This window comes from Mus musculus, chromosome 17, assembly GCF_000001635.26.
Source record: "Mus musculus strain C57BL/6J chromosome 17, GRCm38.p6 C57BL/6J".
Classification (NCBI taxonomy): Eukaryota; Metazoa; Chordata; class Mammalia; order Rodentia; family Muridae; genus Mus; species Mus musculus.
Genome location: NC_000083.6, coordinates 35,860,107 through 35,879,696, shown reverse-complemented (window position 1 = coordinate 35,879,696; position 19,590 = coordinate 35,860,107). Strand labels below are relative to the sequence as shown.

General features: G+C 50.8%; 2 protein-coding genes across 7 annotated transcripts; both read right to left on the bottom strand.

Moving 5' to 3' along the window:
• Nucleotides 1-4,100: 4,100 nt before the first annotated feature.
• On the bottom strand, nt 4,101-14,104 carry Ppp1r18 (protein phosphatase 1, regulatory subunit 18). Of its 5 annotated transcripts, none has more exons than NM_001146711.1 (4): nt 14,003-14,102; nt 10,912-12,467; nt 5,758-5,971; nt 4,101-4,900 (listed from the first exon to the last, which is right to left on the bottom strand). In NM_001146711.1, the coding sequence occupies exons 2-4, from the start codon at nt 12,460-12,462 to the stop codon at nt 4,881-4,883; spliced, it is 1,785 nt and encodes a 594-aa protein (NP_001140183.1). In that variant the 5' UTR covers nt 12,463-12,467; nt 14,003-14,102; the 3' UTR covers nt 4,101-4,880. The 5 variants fall into 5 exon arrangements, with proteins under 5 accessions (NP_001140183.1, NP_001140182.1, NP_001365818.1 ...); NM_001146710.1 differs by lacking the exon at nt 14,003-14,102 and adding an exon at nt 13,469-13,569; NM_001378889.1 differs by lacking the exon at nt 14,003-14,102 and adding an exon at nt 13,171-13,446.
• A 192-nt stretch (nt 14,105-14,296) lies between these two features.
• Nrm (nurim (nuclear envelope membrane protein)) lies at nt 14,297-19,386 on the bottom strand. Of its 2 annotated transcripts, NM_134122.2 has the most exons (4): nt 18,180-18,379; nt 16,062-16,258; nt 15,409-15,585; nt 14,297-15,186 (listed from the first exon to the last, which is right to left on the bottom strand). In NM_134122.2, exons 1-4 carry the CDS (start codon nt 18,310-18,312, stop codon nt 14,905-14,907), a joined length of 789 nt encoding a protein of 262 aa, NP_598883.1. In that variant the 5' UTR covers nt 18,313-18,379; the 3' UTR covers nt 14,297-14,904. The 2 variants fall into 2 exon arrangements, with proteins under 2 accessions (NP_598883.1, XP_030105276.1); XM_030249416.1 differs by lacking the exons at nt 15,409-15,585; nt 16,062-16,258 and having other exon boundaries at nt 14,990-15,186; nt 18,180-19,386.
• Between the last annotated feature and the right edge of the window lie 204 nt (nt 19,387-19,590).

Below are 19,590 nucleotides of genomic sequence, written 5' to 3'. Positions count from 1 at the left end.
GCTTTCATGCACAGCCTCGTCCAAGCTCTCCGTCGCCCCCTAATGATCTGTGCGCGGGTGCAGTTCTCTATCAATACAAGCTGTCAGTGATGACTAACTAGTTCCCACAGCTGGGATAAATAAAAGACGTACAAATCAGGGTTAGGAAAACAAGATATATAACAAAGGGCTGGAGAGACGGCTCAGCGAAGTCGAGTTCGATTCGGTGCACCCACATCCCTCACCAACAACCACGTATATCTCCAGATCCAGGAGGATCTACCACCTCTGGTCTCTTCTGACACCTGCACTTGTGTGCACGTGCTCATACACAAACACACATACACCTAATTTTTTTAAAAATAAATTTTTTTTTTTTGGTTTTTCGAGACAGGGTTTCTCTGTCTTGGAACTCACTTTGTAGACCAGGCTGGCCTCGAACTCGGAAATCTGCCTGCCTCTGCCTCCCGAGTGCTGGGATTAAAGGCGTGCACCACCACGCCCGGCCTAACTTAAAATATTAAAAATTAAAACAACAAAAACTAAAGGTACATAATAAATACATTTAGGTGGGAGTTTGGGTATCATAAGATTTTAATATTTATTTATTTAATGTGCATGTGGGTTTGCCTGCATGAATTTATCTGCACAGTATGTGTGTGTGTGTGTGTGGTGTGTGTGTGTGTGTGTGTGTGTGTGCCCTTTTAGGTCAGAGATATTGTGTCTCTCTGAACTTGGAGTTACTGGTGGTTGGGACCTGCCTGATATAGGTGCTGGGAACCAAACACCAGTCTTCTGAGAGCAGCAAGTGCTCTTAACCACTGAATCATCTCTCCAGCCCCTCTATTGGGTGTGTGTGTGTGTGTGTGTGTGTGTGTGTGTGTGTGTGTGTAGGCATTTTACTTGCAAGTATGTATACCACTCAGAATCTGGAGGAGGGCATTGGATCTCCTGAAAATGTAGTTAGGGGTGTTTTTGAGACATCACGTGAGTGCTGGGAGTTAAACCTAAGTGTTCTTAATTGAGAAGCCAGCTCTCCAGTTCACCATTTAAAAAACAAAAACAAAAAACAAAAAAACACGGGACTCATGTACAATTAGCTGGCCTTGTATGTACTACATAGCTAAAGATAACTTTGAACTCTTATTTATTTATTTATTTACTTACGCACTTAATTACTTACATCCTCAAAGCTGCCCCCTCCTGGTCCCCCCTGAAAGAGTTTCTCCCCCTATTCCCCTTCTCCTCTGAGAGGGCACCTCCCCACCCCAGTATCCTCCCTACCCCCCACCCCCCACCCCCGCAACCTTGAACTCTTTTTGTTTGTTTGTTTTTTGTTTTGTTTTTTTGAGACAGGGTCTCTCTGTATAGCCCTGGCTGTCCTGGAACTCACTCTGTAGACCAGGCTGGCCTCGAATTCAGAAATCCTTCTGCCTCTGCCTCCCAAGCGCTGGGATTAAAGGTGAGCGACACCACCGCCCAGCAACCTTAGACTCTTGATCCTGTTGTTCCTACTTCCCAAGTGTGGGGATTATAGACATGTACTATCACACTTGACTGAAATGTGTAATTTATGTACAATCAAAAATAATGAGAGGCAAACTGGAGAGATGGCTCAACCAACTATTCTTCCGAAGGTCCTGAGTTCAAATCCCAGCAATCACATGGTGACTCACAGCCATCAGTAAGGAGATCTGATGCCCTCTTTTGGAGTGTCTGAAGAGAGCTACAGTGTGCTTACATAAAATAAATAAATCTTAAAAAAAAAAAGCCGGGCAGTGGTGGCACATGCCTTTAACCAACACTTGGGAGGCAGAGGCAGGCAGATTTCTGAGTTCGAGGCCAGCCTGGTCTACAGAGTGAGTTCCAGGACAGCCAGGGCTATACAGAGAGACCCTGTCTCAAAAAACCAAAATAATAATAACAATAATAATAATAATAATAGGCAATTTAAGTAGATTTTATTTCCTACTGATGGGGAGCGAGTAGAATGGATAAAGTCAAAACAAAACACTCCACATTTTAAAAAGCAATCCAGGTATGTGTTGCTAACAGCTTGGCACATACCTACTGCTAATGGTTTGTTGTGAGCTAACCCCTCCCCAACACAGATGAGATGACACTGCAGGAGAAGATTCCAACAAACACTAACTCAGTTCTCTGAGCTTCAGAAAGTGGACAGGCATGGATGTCTCAGATCTCAGAAATGTGACTGACCACCTGACCAGCGACAGAACTTGAGTTCTGGAATAATGGATGGTTTTTGTTTCCTTTTCTCTGCTTCCTATAAAGCCTGTGGCAGGAGAGAAGATGGAAAGCAGTTATTTTAGGATCCACTGCCTGGTCAGATGCAAGCTCTGTGAATAAAGTATAACTTGGATATTCTCGTCTCTGCTGTTGGTATTTCTATTGGATGACATACGGCATAAGTTATATCTGCTCAGGTTCAGGCACCTAAGTGGACAGGACAGTACATGCTTGAAGTCATTCCTGTTTGGGTAATTGAGGCCAAACAATCCCAAGCAAGAGGTCCCAAAAGGGACCGGAGGGATGGCTCAGTGGTTAAGAGCACTGACTGCTCTTCCAAAGGTCCCGAGTTCAAATCCCAGCAACCACATGGTGGCTCACAACCATCTGTAATGAGATCTGACGGCCTCTCTGGTGTGTCTGAAGACAGCTACAGTGTACTTAGACATAATAAATAAATAAATCTTTAAAAAAAAAAAAAAAAGAGCACTGACCACAGCCGGGCGTGGTGGCGCACGCCTTTAATCCCAGCACTGGGGAGGCAGAGGCAGGCGGATTTCTGAGTTCGAGGCCAGCCTGGTCTACAAAGTGAGTTCCAAGACAGCCAGGGCTACACAGAGAAACCCTGTCTTGAAAACCAAAATAAAATAAAATAAAATAAAAAATAAATAAATCTTAAAAAATGAGAAACTTAAAAGGACATGTGGAGACTACTTCTCCTGTTGGTTTGGTATTGGCATGTTTTGCTATTGTTGATATATCGCACATATCAATATATATCATATACATGATATGATTTTTATATATTCACATATTTTATGTTTGTGTGCATGCTGGGAGTGGAATTTGAGCCTCAGCAAGAACAAGTGCTCTTAACTGCTGAACCATCTCTTCAGACACTGTCCTGTTTTTTAAAAGACCTTAAAAAAAAAAAGCCAGATGTGGTGGTGTAAATTTTTAATTCCTGCACTTAGAAAACATAGGCAGAAAGCTCTCTCTGTGAGTCTCAAGCCATCCTGTTCTACACAGTAAGTTACTTACACAGTAAGTTGGGCTTTTCTGGTGTGTCTGAAGACAGCTATCCAATGCCACACATTAAGACATACTTTCAGCAATAAATAAATAAACCAGCAAATATATTCTGGTGGTGGCATGGCAGAAAGCTGGAAGCAGACAAAACGTAATTAGGGAAGGTTCTGGAGAGACGGCTCAGCGGTTAAGAGCACTGGTGTTCTAGAGGGCCAAGTTTGATTCCCAGCATCCAGAGGGCAACTCACAACCATCTGGACTCACGTCTCAGGGGATCTGACGCCTTCTTCAAAGCCTCCAGGGACACCAGGAACACAGGCAGTACACAGACATTCATGAAGGCAAATTACTCATAAAATGAAAATAATGGCGAATTTAAAAAGAAAGGGGCACTGAAGAGGCTCAGTGGGTTAGAGCATTGTCTGCTCTTCCAGAGGTCCTGAGCTCAACCCCCAGCAACCTCATGGCGGGTCACGATCATCTGTGATGGGATCCTATGGGCTTTTCTGGTGTGTCTGAAGACAGCTACAGTGTGCTCATAGACATGAAATAAACAAAATCTTTTTTTTTTTTTTTTTATAAAGGCATGCGCCACCACACGCCACATGCCCGGCTCCTTTTTTTTAAATATTTATTTATTATTTATATGTAAGTACATTGTAGCTGTCTTCAGACACACCAGTAGAGGGCGTCAGATGTCATTACAGATGGTTGTGAGCCACCATGTGGTTGCTGGGATTTGAACTCAGGACCTCCGGAAGAACAGTCAGTGCTCTTAACCGCTGAGCCATCTCTCCAGCCCCAAAACAAAATCTTTTAAAAAAAGAAACAAAGGAAGGCAGCAAGAGAGTTGAAAAGAGCTCCATTTTATTATGGAAAGTTACAAAAACGATACAAATCAGGCAGCTGACAAAGGAGCGCCAGGGAAGCGAAGCACTTCCTTAGCACCCCCACGCTGCAGTTCAATTCAATATGAACCACACAGAGAAACAGAATTAAATAACTTTCATGGGGTTCAGGGTTAGGATCCCCAGCCTTCCCTCTTGGGGGAAACCGAGGCACAGTAATACTGAGCAAAGTTGAAGAAGGCCACACACCTTCCCAAGTCACTCTCAATGAAACGGTGGGAAGGTGGAGGGTCCCACGGGGGCTCTCCGTGGGTAGGCATGGCTTGTAAACCTGGGACTTCGCAGGTGGGACTGGGAGCTGGGGGGGGGGGGTAATGTAAACCAGGCTGTGATCAAGAGAGAAGGAAGCTGTAAACGAAGGGGTAGTGACCTAGAAAAAGGGGTGTCTGTAGGTCCCCGGGAGTTGCTGGGAGTTAAGGAAGGCTGCAGGGCTAGGGGGTGCTCCATCTCAATTCCAGATCACTTCTGAGTTCCAACCCAGGACTTGATGCTCACTCTTAGGTCACCCACGGGAAACACCCTGAGTTAGGGGTAAATTTAGGCTACTGGCTCTGCCCCAGAAATGGGATGGGAAAAGCAAGTCAGAATATGCTCAACCCCCTTCCCTGCCAGGCAGGCTCCCTGCCAGGTCTGTCGGCTCTGAATCATCCAGACTCCAGAAGCTTCAGGTACGGGAAGGAAGGAAGGAAGGAGGTATGCGCCCAAACTGGAAGATGGTCACCGCCGGCAGGACTCATCTGCAGGAAAAGAAGTGATCAAGGCAGAGAAGTGGAGAGGGCCCCCAGCCTCCCCATGCATCCCAGAACTGAAGAGTGGCTGGTATGAGAGAAGTCTTTGTAACGGGCTGGATGCGTGCCTTGTCACCAGGAACAGTAGCATCACAGTTAACTGGAGTCTGTGCTAGGCATCTTGTTTAATTTCACAGTCATCTCAGCAAAGGTGAAGTAATTTAATACCTAGCCATGGTCCTAGGTGCTTGATAAAAGCCACTCAAGTCTTCCAACAACCTCAGGACAACTTACTAGTATCAAATTGTTTGTGGTGCTGGGGGTCTCAATCTGTTAGAGTCCAGAGTGCCCTGGAACTCACTGTGTAGACCAGACAGATCTACCTCTGCCTGAGTGATAGGATTACATTATTCTCAGCTCAAGGCAGCAATCTTATCACTGAGCTACACACCCGGAGGCCCAGGATACAACGTTAACTCGATTTTAAAGAACGATAAATGAAGGCTGGGGCTACCAATCAACAGCAGAGCACTCGCCTAGTATGCTCAAGGCCTTGGATCTGACCCTTGAGTGCAGGCATGCACCCCCCACATAAAGATAAGTGGAAGCCTGAGCTCGGATTGATTCAGGATCACGCCTGAGTAACAGACAAGCTGGAATTCCAACTCCACGCCGTCTGACCCAACACGGGTGTTTTTAACCAGATTAGAGAGCTGGAGAACGAGGGAGCTCTGGTTTTCAAATCTGGAGATCCCATGTGTACTTGGCTTTCAGGAATCAGGGAGTTTAGGCCAAGCTCCTTCAAAGTACCACCACACCACAGACACCAGGGGGCGCCCTCCGCCAACCAGGCCGCAGCCGCTTACCCACGATTAGGGCCTTGGTGCGCAGCCCGCCCTGGAGCCCAGGCTGCAGAAGCAACTCCTCCTCTTCCTCCTCCTCCTCCTCCTCCTCGTCAGGCTGGGTTGCTAAGGGGGCAATGGGGGTCTCAGGCTCCGGGCCTAGATCCTCCAGTACCGAGCTCTCAGAAGGGTATTGGTATGTGGTCTCCAGGGCTGTCTCACTAAAGGAGATCTTGAGCTGAGAGAAGTGAGAGGAGAGGAGGAAAGTTCATTACTAGGGGACCCTAGGGAGGGCCGAGAGAGCAGAGGAGAGTGGAAAGGAGCTGGCCTTAGGCACCAGGCAGACCTTCCCTTCCATCCATTTGGGGCTTTGGCTTCCCCTTACATCTTGATTCTTCCTTCTAATGGCGTCATTCAAAACAAAACTTAGGGGCTGGAAAGATGGCTCAGTGGTTAAGAGCACTCGCTGCTCTTGCAGAGGACCTGAGTTCAGTTTTTAGCACTCACAACCATCTGTAACTATAGTTCTCAGCACCTATATGTCAGCTCACCACTGTCTATAACACCAGTTCCTCAGACACTCTCACACAGACATGCAGCCAACCACCCGTGCACACAAAATAATAAAGAAATAAATAAATTAAAAAAAAAAAAAAAGCTGACATTCAGATGGAGGGAGGTGACCAGTCTGAGGCCAACCTGATCTACATAGAGACCCTGTCTTTAAAAATAAGCACACACAGGCTGGAGAGATGGCTCAGCAGTTAAGAGCACCGACTGCTCTTCCAGAGGTCCTGAGTTCAAATCCCAGCAACCATGTGGTGGCTCACAACCATCGGTAAATGGGACCTGATGCCCTCTTCTGGTGTGTCTTAAGAGAGTGATGGTGTACTCATACACATAAGATAAATAAATAGATAAATAAGTCTTTAAAAAAAATAAGCACACACATACCCACACAACCACAAAAAAAGAGAGAGATTTTGCCATGGCAAGGACTGGGTAAGTAAGGCAGAATTAGGGTCTCTTTCCTTCGCTGCTGTGATGCAGAGGTAGTATACAAGCCAGCCAACCAACCAACCTGAAGTGAGATGGGCACTCCAGATTCAGGAATGGATAAGACAACAGAAAGGTTTGGACAAGCCAAGGGATGTTCAACATACAGAAGAGTCCCTGGAATATGGAACTGACAAAGATAGAGAGCCAAGTCCAGGCAAACACTGGGTAGGAATGGAGAGCAGCCCACAGGGTACTCACAAAAACAGAGGTCAGAGAAAGCCAGAAATCCCCCCAAAACAGGCTGTCTTCGCATCCTTCCCCTTTGCCCTCCTAAGGAGTTCTGGGACGCTGTGGGATTAACTCTGTAATCCCAGGGGTTTAGGAAGACAAACAGAAAGGGATTCCAGGTGATCTGTCCAGGGCATCTGTGACCCAGCATTCCAGAGCCTCCACGTGAACTACAGCATGGCTGCAAGGGGCTGATGAGAGGGGACAACTTGGTCCCTAAGGAAAGCAGGGTACCCAAGACTGTATGTGTCACTCCTTGGGTCCAAATCCTGCAGTGGCTGCTGCTGCTTCTCCTCCTCCTCTAACTCTTCTTGGCTCTCCCTCCCCCCCCCCCCCGCCCCCTTCTTTCTCTAAGACAGTGTTTCTCTTTGTATAGCCCTAGCTTCCTGGATCTGGCTCAGTAGACCAGGCTGGCCTCTACCTCACAAATGCGGCATGCACCACCATCAGCACCCAGTATTCTGCAATGGTTTATTTCACCTCGCTTTGAACAAAATCCAAAGCCTAACCAAATGCAACTGGGTGATATTTGCTTCTGCCTCCAGGCCTCTGTGTTGACTGTCCCCTCTGGCTGGAAGGGGCCTCCAGAGCATCCTGTTCAGAAGCTGCCACATCTGCATCCTGCTCTGTGTCCTGACCATTTTACATGCACCCTTGTACCAATATTTCCATAATCACTCACCCACTTCTTTTTTTTTTTTTTTTAAAGATTTATTTATTTATTATATGTAAGTATACTGTAGCTGTCTTCAGACACTCCAGAAGAGGGCGTCAGATCTTGTTACAGATGGTTATGAGCCACCATGTGGTTGCTGGGATTTGAACTCCTGACCTTCGGGAGAGCAGTCGGGTGCTCTTACCCACTGAGCCATCTCACCAGCCCACTCACCCACTTCTAACCCACTACAGAGACACAACCTCTCTTAATATCTGGGGGGGGGGGGGGGAGTCTGTAGTAAGACATCTTCACACAAAATGCCAGTGTCCTCAAGTCCCTTATATAAGATACATAAGTAAATTGCATACAACTTACACAGGTCCTCCATGTACCTTCAAGATCATCATCATCATCGACTTGGTGTTTTGCCTGTAACTATATGCACCATGTACATGCAGTGCCTAAGAAGGCCAGCAGAGGGCATCAGATACCCTGAAACTGGGGTGGAGGATTCTGAGGAGGATATAGGTGCTAGGAACTGAACCCAGGTTCCCTGCAAGAGCAGCAAGTGCTCTTAATGGCTGTGCCATCTCTCTCTAGTTCTGTTCTGTTTTGTTTTTATTTCTGAAAATAGAGCTGACTAAGCAGCCCAGGCTGGTCTTGAACTTGGCATCCATAGATGGAATTTCAAGCCCATGCCACCCTCCTGGAGGGCCTTGAATATTTTTGGCCTGTGCTTGGTTGAAATCAAGAATAACCCTTGGTGCAGAAGGCTGCGTTGTACCGACTATTCATATACACAGTTGTCACATGTCATAAGATAAGGGTCTGTCTGGACATCAGCTAAGGTTGGTTGGTTCCAACAACCAACAAAGAACCAAGTCTATGGAAAATGCCCAGAGAAGCGAGGGGCGGCCACCAGATGGCTCAAACTTCAGTATCTGAAAAGGAACCCTTACTGGTTCTGCTGTTGACAGACTTAGCCGAATTTCTAGTTCATTCTCCTTTCTTCCTAAGCTCCCTTCTCCAGCCTCTGCAGTTTATCATCTGTTCTGTGAAGGAATTCATTTTACCTACTCCATAGACTTCTGTGTCGTCGTCCCCCCCCTTTGTTTCACCACCCCCCAGTTTCTGACTGGGCTTCTTAGGAATGCATAACCCGAATTAGGGGCGGGCAGAGAGGGAAGTGACTCACTAGATCCTCTCATCAGCTATATAAGGTCACCAGGGGGCCGGGGAAGGAGGGGAAGGTCTCCAGCCAGAGAGGATGCTGGGCAAAAGCACCAGCTACAGCACCCCCCCCCCCCAAAGGACTGGGGTGGTGTCTGTCATGATGGCAGGTTTGATAGAAGTAGCCAGAAAAGGAACTACTTAGGGAAGGTGAGGGATGGTGGTAAGGGTTGGAATAGAGCCAGCGCAAGGCACAGTAATCCTTGCTGAGGCTGCACAGACAGAGAACTGAGCGGTGAGGATGGAGACTCAGAGAGGAAGAGGTAAATGGTCAGGTCTAGGGAACTGTGCAGCCTCTTCCCCACCCCCACCCCCACCCCAGTGTAGCTGCTTCCTGATTCTCTCACCACATCCTGAGTAGTTCTTTCGGGGCCTGGGCCCAGTGTTCCCACTCAGTGCTACCAGCCTTCCGGGCCCCCACCCCAGGCTTCCTGTTTGGAAGGTCTGCTTCCGCCCCTCCTACTGGATGACCTAGGTACGGTCACCAGCACAGGTCCTGCTCTGTACTAGGCTCCTTGGCTTCCCCCAGATGGTTCCTAGGTAGGAGCCACAAAGCCTTGTGTCTCCCTCTGCTCAGTCTCCAAAGCCACAGCCAGCCTCAGTAGGAAGTGACTTTTCAGAACACCTCACCCTAAGAGAATTTCCTGTCCTCTGTCCTTTCTAGCTGCCCAGCCCTGAGAAGAGAGAGCCAATAACCCAGACAGAGGCAGGGGAAGAAAAGTCACGTTCAAGAATAGGATAATGAAAATGGACACTTTGTACATGAATTAAAAACAACAAAAAGATGAACTGGGAGGAACCAAGTGACTCATGAGCTTAGCCCTGATCTTTGGTCCTCATGGTGGCCTATTGACACTGAACACACACACAAACACATGAAAGAAGGGTGAGACAGGCTTGCCAGGCCCTGGGAAGATTTGTGTTGTGTGGAGGGCCTTCTGGTCTGAGGCGTCTGACTGTAGCACTGTCTCTCCTCAGAGATTTTTTGACTTAGGAAAACTATTGGTACATATCAGGAAGGTGCTGGGCCGGAGCCAAAGGGAATAGTTACCCTATCCAGTGCTTCCTTGCATGTCTGCATTTCAGCCTAACCTCTGACCCTCTGCTGGCCTCAGCCCCACCCCACCCCACCCCGCCCCCAACTCTCACAGTGCCTGAACCAGTCGCAGCTCTGCAGCTCTCAGCTCAGCGCAAAAGAACTTCTCTCTGTTTCTACCCCAGGGGAGGGAGAGGCCAGGGTAGCAGGAACAGAGGGGGAAAAAACCCCCGAGGCTGAGACAGTTCTGTGGGGGGAGGGGAAGCCCAGGGAGGAAAGATGGGGGAAGGGACTGGGATATTTTGGAAGAGAAGGCTTTTCTTGTCCCTAGAGAGAAGGAAGCACTGTCTAACATTTGCCCAGTTTGGGGGGAGGGGTAGGCAACCCTGAAGTCACCCACTTCAAATGGCCTCTTCTTGCCAGGAGTGGGGGCCGACTTGGGGTCTAAACTCCTTCTTCCTTCAGCCAGCTCTGTTCCATCACCCCAACCCACCCCCCACCTCTGTTCTGGAATGTCCTCCATTAGCTTTGACCCCCTCCTCCTTCTGGGGCTGAGACCTTCATTCCAACTTCCCTGAACTTCTCCGTCAACCTTCTCTGTCCCCCTGGGTTATTTTCACACGCCTTCACAGGTACGTTATCTTTTCTCTCTTACCAGAGGGTTAACTGGGTCAAAAGCCCAGAGGAAGAAAAGGAGAGGGGACCGAGAGAGTGGGGAAAGAAGAAACAGGCAGGGCACACCCGAAAACGACACACCCCAACACAGCAGTTGAGTGCAGAACAGAATCCTTGGGGCTCCAAAATGAATGGCAAAGGAAGGCTACCCAGAGGAAGGGTGTGTGCAGGGGGAGGAAGGGAGTCGGCAGGAATAAAAAGAATAGAAGACAAGAACACACACATATAAAAAAGCCATCCAGTCAGAACTAGAAAGAGACTTCTACCCAGTCAGGCATGGTAGCTCTCTTACCTGTTTGTGATGTCTTTCAGGGGACCCCTTGACAAGGCAGCTGCGGCTGAGACGGAGGTAGCCCCCCAGCACCAAGATCTCCTCTGCAGTTGGGTACCGCTTCTTCCCAGATCCAGACCCTGCAGCATCAGCTGTAGCAGGGTTGACTGGAGGGGCTGGGCTGGCAGGGGGCGCACACCTCCGTGGGTTGACAGTGAAGGTGTGTCCACTGCGGCGGGGGGCCCCCACCCCCGGTCCTGGTTTCACCCCATAGAACAGACGGCTCATGAGGGGATCCCCAGAGGGTTGGGGGGCAGTTGGGGCCGAGGGTGGGGGAGACAGAGGGGCTGGTGTTGGGGGCCGGGGTTCTGCCGCTTCCTCTTCCTGCTGTCTGGAGCCTTCCGTCCCAGAGTGCTCTGGTGGGAGGGGGGAGGGCCCAGAGCAGAGGTTCTGCTGGGCTCTCAGAGGCCTGCTCTGAGCCTCCGCCTCCTCCTTCTCAGCCTCCTCTTCAGCCTCCATACCAGAAGGTCCTGGGTGCTTCTCTGAAGATGCTGGAGGATCTGGCTTCTGAGTTTGTGTATCTATGTCCCAGGTCGTCCGTTCTCGAGCCTTCCCAGAGTTTAGGGTCCATTTCCAGCTTTCAGTGGGTCTCTGCTCAGCAGTCTCCACTTCGCTCGAGGTGATGTCTTGAACCTCCTTTGTCACCGGAACAATCCCTGAACTCAATTTCTCTTCCTCTCTCCCACACCCTTCCAAGTAGTCTTTCCTCTCTTCACCGGACTTCAGCCTCCACTCTGTGGCCTCCAGCTGTATCAAGCTCTGTTTCTGGGGTTCTCTTGAGTCAAGATTCCATTTATGGACATCTGTCGGGCTGGCCTTCTGGTCACCAGGCTCCCCAGGGCTCAGAATGCTTTCCAACACCTCCTTTCTCTTGGGACTGTCATCTCCAGAACCCGCTAATCTCAGACTCTCCTCTGGAGTTTCTCCAGGGCTCAGCCTCCATTTCTGAGCCTCTGCTGGTCTGGAACTCAGGTCTCTGGCCTCTGCTGGGCTCTGCCTCCAGTCTCGAAGAGACCTCGAACTTGACTCTTGGGCTCCCCCTATCACCAGCCTCCTATCTCTGGACTCCCGGGGACTTAGCCTCTCTTCTCTGGACTCTCTTCCCTTAGGACTCTGATCTCTTAAATTACCAGGACTTGATCTCCTTTCTAGAACCTCCAGAGGCCCAGCCTTCCTATCACCAAGCACCTCGTTTCTCTGCTGCTGCTGCTGTTGCTGCTGCCGCTGTCGCTCCTGTTGGATGAATCGATTCTGATGTACTGGTCCAATAGCCTCCAAAAGGACAGCAGATTCATCTGGGTCTGGAGGTCCAGCCTCAGCATTCCCAGGCACAGGGCTCCCCTCTCCAGGAGGCAGGCCCAACTTGGCTCTGCGTCGTTCCAGGATTCCCCTCTTCCAGGCTGGCATCTGGGACAAGCGATCCCGTTCTGCTTTCTCGCGGCCACGAACCGCTGCCTCCTCCTGCCTCCGCCGGGCTAGCAACTGTAGCTTCCAATCTGGGATAGCGGTCATGGTCACTGGAAGTGAAGGAGAGAGTATTGGGGGACAGGAACAGGAAGGGTAAGCTTCAGAGGAGCCCGGAGACTGAGAATGGGGGTTGGGGGAGGAAGTGATGCGGGAAGGGACGAAGAAGGGCAGGAGGGGACAGTGGAATTAAGAATGAAGATAGAGGAAGGCCGTGAAAGGAAGGACAGCAAAAGAGTCAGGAACTGAAAAACTGAAGAGAAAAGCTGGGTGCCAAGTTGGGGGTGGGGATAGTGGGAGAGGAAGAGTCGAGATTCCGGGCAGAGGCAGAGCTAGATTGGGGTTTGTGGGCACCAGACCGTCCCTAAGATATAAGAAAGGGGAGAGAGGAAAAGCAGGAGAGAGAGAGGAGCCGGAGGAGCCGGGGCTGAGAAGTGAGCGGATTCAGTCAAGACTGCCTCCCCCGGTACGCAGGGGGAGATAAACGGGAAGAACAGGGAACCAGACGGCGAAGGGCGAGGAGATCGGGCAGGAGGTGAGGAGGTGAGGACAGATGTAGAGGGCAGAGGTCCAGGGTAGAAGGGGAGACCGGGAAACAGGCAAGGGCGCCGGCGCCTCTTCGCACGGGGCCCCCGCAGCTCCCGGCTGCCTTCCCGGCTGCGCTCGGCCCCGCCCCTCAGTCCGGCCCCTACCCCACTGTCTTTCCCGCCCCCGAGGCGGGTCAGGGGAAATACCCTCCTTGGGGACTTTTGGTACCCGAGCAAGTGTGCAGCCCCGTACATTCCCAGAACCCTGGCGTCCAGCCGCGTTCAGTCCCTACAATCTCGCCGGCCTCCCCACCGGATACGCTCCAGAACTCGGGCGCGACGAGGACCCACATCACGCCTCTGCTGTCTTCCCCAACCAGGGAGCCGGCTCTCAGGGGACCTTGACCCAAAGGGTTGTGCACCAGAGGGAACTGAAGGGACAATCTATGCAAAAGGGGAGACACTCCAGGGAAGATCTGGAGCCAGGAGGCACTTCTCTTAAAGTGGGAGCCACATAGTCAACTTACACGCCTCGGGGTCCCTAGGAGGAGGTGCAGTGGAGTCAGGCGTCGGGAGAGAGGAAGAGGAGGAGAGAGGCGAAGGGAGATCCGGAGGGAGGGAGGGAAACAGAGGAGGAGGGAAGAGGGAGCCTAAGAGGAGGGACGGAGACGCAGACTGGGGGCCAGGCGGGGGCGGCGACCGCTTTGTCTACGGACAATGGGGCGAGGGAAGGGGGCGCAGGGAGGAGCCCGGCGAAGGGCGGGGCTTCGCTGCCCTCCTTCCCGCGTGGACTCTGGTGGGACTTCTCTCTTGCTGTGGCTATCCCCTCGCTCTCCGTTGTCTGTCTCCAGAGACCTTCACCCGCTTCCTTCCTTGCAGCCCCGAAGAAGCGGGGTGTCCAGACCCACTTCTCCAGCTGGCCGACCCGGGGCGGCGGCCCGTGACTCAGGCCCCCTGAGGGACATGGGGAGGAAGCGGCAGCTGCTTGGAGTCGGACCCGCCCTTCCCATCTCTCGCCGCTCCTCCCCACGCTTTTTCTTTCCCTAGCCAGTCTTTGTTACCGTGGCAGAGAAGGCGGCTGCCAGGCCCTGGGGTCTGAGGCAAAATGGCTTTGGGAGTTCGCTCTCCTCCCAGAGAGTTATTCTGTCTCCCGTGGGTTCCCTGATTTATACGCGGAGAAACTAATATTTGGAGGGAACAGGACTGGACGACTGAGAGATGGGGCGGGTCCATGGGGTGTGGCCCCAGCCTTGCGATCGTTTTAGAGTGCTCGGCTATCACCGCAAAAACTAGGTCTCATCTTCCTTCCCACAATTGGTTCTGCGGCTTGAGAGTCATGGACAGACAAGTGGATATCATATGTATAAAATTTTATTTTTTCTGCAGCGCATATCCTTTGGGAGAGCAGGGAGCCCTGAGTCAACCCGAGTTAAAATCGGGAGACGTCGCCTTAGGAGACCACACAGAGCTGTAGGGAAAGACCTAAGGAGAAACTAAGGCAGGAGTGGGGAGGAAGCACAGCCGCGGTACAAAAGAGCCACTACTTATAAACTTTCAGATAGGCCCTGACATAGCTCCCTGAGGTGGAAACATGGAAGGGAATCCCTGAGGTGCAGAGCCAATAACAGTGCCAGGGGAGTGAGTGCTCCCCAGTGTGAGCTGAGGTGCTCCCCTGTGTGAACTGACCCAGTGTGTGTGGAGGTCATGCTCTAAGAGAAAAGGAGACTCATGAGTTTTGTAACCATTCTTGGCTGGTGAGAGGCGGATCTTGAAGACCAGTGGAGGAAACTTTGAATAAGAATTCAGGATCAAGATTCAGGAACTGAGTTCTCCAGCAGGAGAGGGCACAGCCCCTTCAGGGCATGACTTCCAACCTCCTCCGCGGTCTGAAGCAAACTCCGTCTGGATACTAAGGGATTTGATTTTGAGGTGGGAAGTAAATTCAGGGCTTAGAACTAGCTCCTCACTCTGCTTCCCCATCCTGAGGTCTGGAGAGAAGGTGGAGTTTTCTTTGTAGCTGAGACCGAAGGTAGCGGAGATCTTGCTGGTCAAGCCCATGAGCCAAGCCCAGGTAGAGGGTAAAGAGAAGAGCCAGGAGGAGCCGATCGGTGCCCAAGGTGGGGACCACCCACAGCACAGTCAGCAGCTCCACACACACTGGGTGTCGAAGGTGGGAAAAGAGTCTCAGAGCCCGAGGAGACTTCAGGGACAGGGGCTCGCCCAGTCCCAGCACATGGTAATAAACCTGGAAGAGAGAACATCACGGAACTCAAAGTCAAGCCCTCTATCTCAGTTGCCTCCGTCCTCTTCCCAGCATCCACCCTCAAAGCCCAGGAGACCTACAGTCACTCTCCTTTAAGGCAAGCTGGAGGAAAACAGAGGCACTACAAAGCCGAGAGAAGTCAGAAGAGTTCAGGAGGGAGAGACTTGCAGACGCAGATCTCACGTAGGGGTGTGGGATTCTCACCTGCTTGAGGCCCATCAGTTCAGCGTAGTCAAAGACCAGAAGGATGCTAAAGATGAGGAGCCAGGAAACAACGTGGAGCACAAAGCAGAGGAGAGGTACCCAGGTGGCCCATGGTTCAGCCCGAGCCTCCCATAACACTGGGCCTCTGGGTGTAGTCTCCCAGTACCGCATCACCAACTGGGGAAAGATGAGAGACTGGGCACACCAGTGGTCTCCCTTGCCCCACAATAACCTACGAGGACTCTTTCCGACAGGTATAAACAGTAAATATTTACCATGTGGAGGGTTCTGGGAGGGGTACCAAGGACATGAAGATGGCCCATCCCTACACAGGATTTTTTGGAGACTGGACGGGATGGGGGCTGGTGGATAATAATCACTCAACTAGCCTATGCCAAACATCCATGAGAATACCAACTGGAAGACAAGTGCTATTGTGAGGCCTAGGGAGGTTGTAGGATAAGAACCCGGGAGGAATTCAGAGCTGAAGCAATAAAACATGAACAATGTTGCAAAGGTGAGACTCTCTTAGTGTGCTGGGGAATGTCAAATATATACAGCTTTGCTGATAGGAGAATATGCCCAGGAGGGATGGAGGCTGAGCTCTGCATGTTCTTTCGGTTCCACCAGTCTCCCTTGGCCAGGCCTCATACCTGCAAGGCCAGGGCTGTGCACGCCACATAGAGCGACCTCTGAAGGACGCCAAAGTACCGGGATGTCCACGCCTTCACTGCCTCAGTCGCCATAAGGCTGTGCTGTACCACAAACAGTAGCAGCAGACATAGATCCCAAGCCAAGGAGGCAAGAATGCTCCGGTCCTGCAGGGCAGCCAACCACCCGTGGCGGGCATCTGAGGGAGTTGGGAAGGAAAGGGACAAAAGGCCAGTTAAGATGGCTAGGACATTCCCCTAACCACATCTTTGGAAGCTCTATGTCAAGCCCCTGATGCTTTCAAGATCTTGTCAAGGCCATTCCCAGTTCACTCTGCTGTTCCTTCAATCTTCCATCTTCTCTAGGCCTCCTCCTGGGGAAGGTTTTTAGGTAGGGTCACCTTTAAAAACAAGGTGGGAGGGCTGGGGAGATGGCTCAGTCTATGTAGTGTTGTATAAGCCCGAGGACCTGAATTCAAGCCCAGCATGGTGGTGTGTGCCAGTAATTTTAGTGCTGGGAAGGCAGGGACAGAAGAATCCCCAGAGAGTCTTAGTGGTTAACAACACTTGCTGTGAGGACCCAGCTTGGTTCTCAGCATCTACATGGCAGCTCACAGCTATCTATAACCCCAGTTCCAGGTGAGCCATCGAACCTCTTGGTTTGCCTCAGGTCTCTGTAAAAAAAAAACAACTATGTCCCAAGAATATGTGGGAGATAGGGCTGGAGAGATGGCTCATCGGTTAAGAGCACTGGCTAGAGCAGGGAAGTGGTGGTGCATATCTTTAATCCCAGGACTTGGGAGGCAGAGGCAGGTGGATTTCTGAGTTGGAGGCCAGCCTGGTCTACAGAGTGAGTTCCAGGACAGCCAGGGCTACACAGAGAAACCATGTCTTGGAAAACCAAAAAAAAAAAAAAAGAGAGAGAGAGAGAGAGAGAGAAAGAGAGAGAGTGCATTGGCTAGGAGGCAGAGGCAGGTGGATTTTTAAATTCGAGGCCAGCCTGGTCTACAGTGAGTTCCAGGACAGCCAGGGCTATGCAGAGAAACCCTGTCTCCCCCCTCCCCCCTCAATAAGCACTGGCTGCTCTGGCTGCTCTTCCAGAGGTCCTGAGTTCAATTCCTAGCTACCACATGGTGGCTTACAACCATCTGTAATAGGATCTTATGCCCTCTTCTGGTGTGTCTGAAGACAGCTAAGGTTTACTCATATACATAAAATAAATAAATCTTAAGAAAGAAAGAAAGAAAGAAAGAAAGAAAGAAAGAAAGAAAGAAAGGCATGGTGGCCCACACCTTTAATCCCAGTACTCGGGAGGCAGAGGCAGGCGGATTTCTGAGTTTGAGGCCAGCCTGGTCTACAGAGTGAGTTCCAGGACAGCCAGAGCTATACAGAGAAACCCTGTCTCAAAACACCAAAATAAATAAATAAATCTTAAAAAAAAAAAAAAAAAAAGAATACATAGGCCTCTGAATTCCAAGCCAGCTGGGGATACATAGAAATACCCTGAAAAAAAAAACCCAAAAACAAACAAACAAACAACTCAAGGTTGTCCTTCAGCAGCCGTTTGCACTGCACACACAGGAGCACAAGCACACATTCCACAATTATATTCATTCACACACACACACACACACACACAAGCAAGCAAGGAGACTAGGGAAGTGGTCTTTGGTGTGGTTTTCTTGTTTGCTTTTCCAAGACAGGGTATCTCTACATACATAGTCCTCACTCAATAGATCAGGCCTTGAAATCAGTAATGATAGACCTTCAATCAAGAGATCCGTTTGCCTCTGCCCCCTCCAATAATAGGGTTAAAGGTGTGAGCTACCACATCTCGCTGTCTGGGGTTTTCTAGCAGCGTTTCCCCTTTTTTATCTTTCTCCTTCCCCTGGCTCTCCTCACAAAACCCCACCCCCACCCCGGGCCGTACTCTGTCAGTCTTCACTCGCAGCTTTCTGCACAAGACTAATCTTGGAGTTTCTGATTTAGCCTCCGCTCCCTTCCCAGCAGCGCCTCCCAGCTTTGGCGGTTTCCCTGTCATTTGTTTCCATGCCCCGCCCTCGCCACGCTGCTTCGGCTCCTCCTCTCCGCTTCAGCTCGCCCTGGATCCCTGCGGCTCACCGGGACCGCCAGACTCCGGGATCCCTCCAAGCAGCGGCCTCAGGGAGGTGAAACGCACGAATTCCACTCCGGTGCCAAAGGCCAGGATGAAGGAGGCGAGGGCCGCAGGAACCAGCAGCAGCGCCGGTGCCATGGCGAGCAGCGCGGAGCCTGAGGAGAAGGCGGGCTCAGGGTTCCCGCGACTGCTGGCCCTGCCCAGGTCCCGCCTCCTTGGGGGTGCTGGCGGCAAGGCGGGGACCGCGAGCGGCGCGTCACAGCGCGGAGTTGGAATCCCAGGCGTCGTCAGGGCAGCTGGTCTGCGGCTACCCTTGTGGGTCGAATCTCAGCGCTGTCAGTGTTCTCGAGGAAAGTGAAGACAGAGCCTCCCTTGCGTGGAAACATAAAGAACATCTTGTTTTTAAAGATAATCACTCCTTATTCTCCAGCCTCAATCCCTGATGTGCTGGGGTTACAAACGGCGCCACCCCGCCCAACATAGATTTTTGTATAGTGACCGTTTTAGAGCTGGGTGTGGTGGCTCGTGCCTGTAATTCCAGTACTCGGAAGGGTGAGGCAGGAGAATTTGAAGTTAGCTTGGACTGCATATGGAGACCGGTTCCGAAAAAGCCATTAAAAAAAAAAAGAGAGAGAGAGAGACAAGGTCGGGAGATGGTGGCATATGGATCTCCAAGTTCCAGGCCAGCCTGGCCTATATAGTCAGTTCTAGGATAGCCAAAGGCTACACAGAGAAACCCTGTCTCTAAAACCAAAGACCGAGTAATGAAAGGCTCAATCACCATAGCTATCCAAGTACAGGGTCCTCAGAAGACAAGAGCTGATTCTCTCAGATTACAGATAGAGCAAGGGCAGGGAGGCTGGTTGCTCCCAAGACGTCTGGACCAAGTTCTAATGCATTGTATAGCACTTTTCCTCCCCACCCTGATCTCTGCTTGGGAAATGTATTGAGTGGGCTCCATCTGTGAATGTTTTTGAAGAAGTTCTGTACTTACATTTATTTTGCCTTTATGTGTATTGATGTTTTGCTTGCAACTATGTGAGTGTCAGATCTTGGAGTAACAGTGGTGAGCTGCCATGTGGGTGCTGGTATTTGAACCCAGGTCCTCTGGAAGAGCCCAGTACCCTCAACCACTGAGCTCTCTCCAGCCCCCACTTGGACTGCTCAAAAAAAAAAAAATGTATATATATTTTTAATGGCAGAATCTAGCCAGGTGGTGGTACACGCCTTAATGGCAGAATCTTCATGTAGCGCAAGATGGCTTCGAACTTGCTGTTATGTAGCTGAGAATCATCTTGAGCAGATCCTCTTGCCTCTGCCTCCAAGTGCTGGGATTATGGCCTAGCATCACATCCTGGCTCCACTGATCTTCTAGACACTGTGAAGTGGTCCCAGAAGAGCTTATAGGTGGGAAAC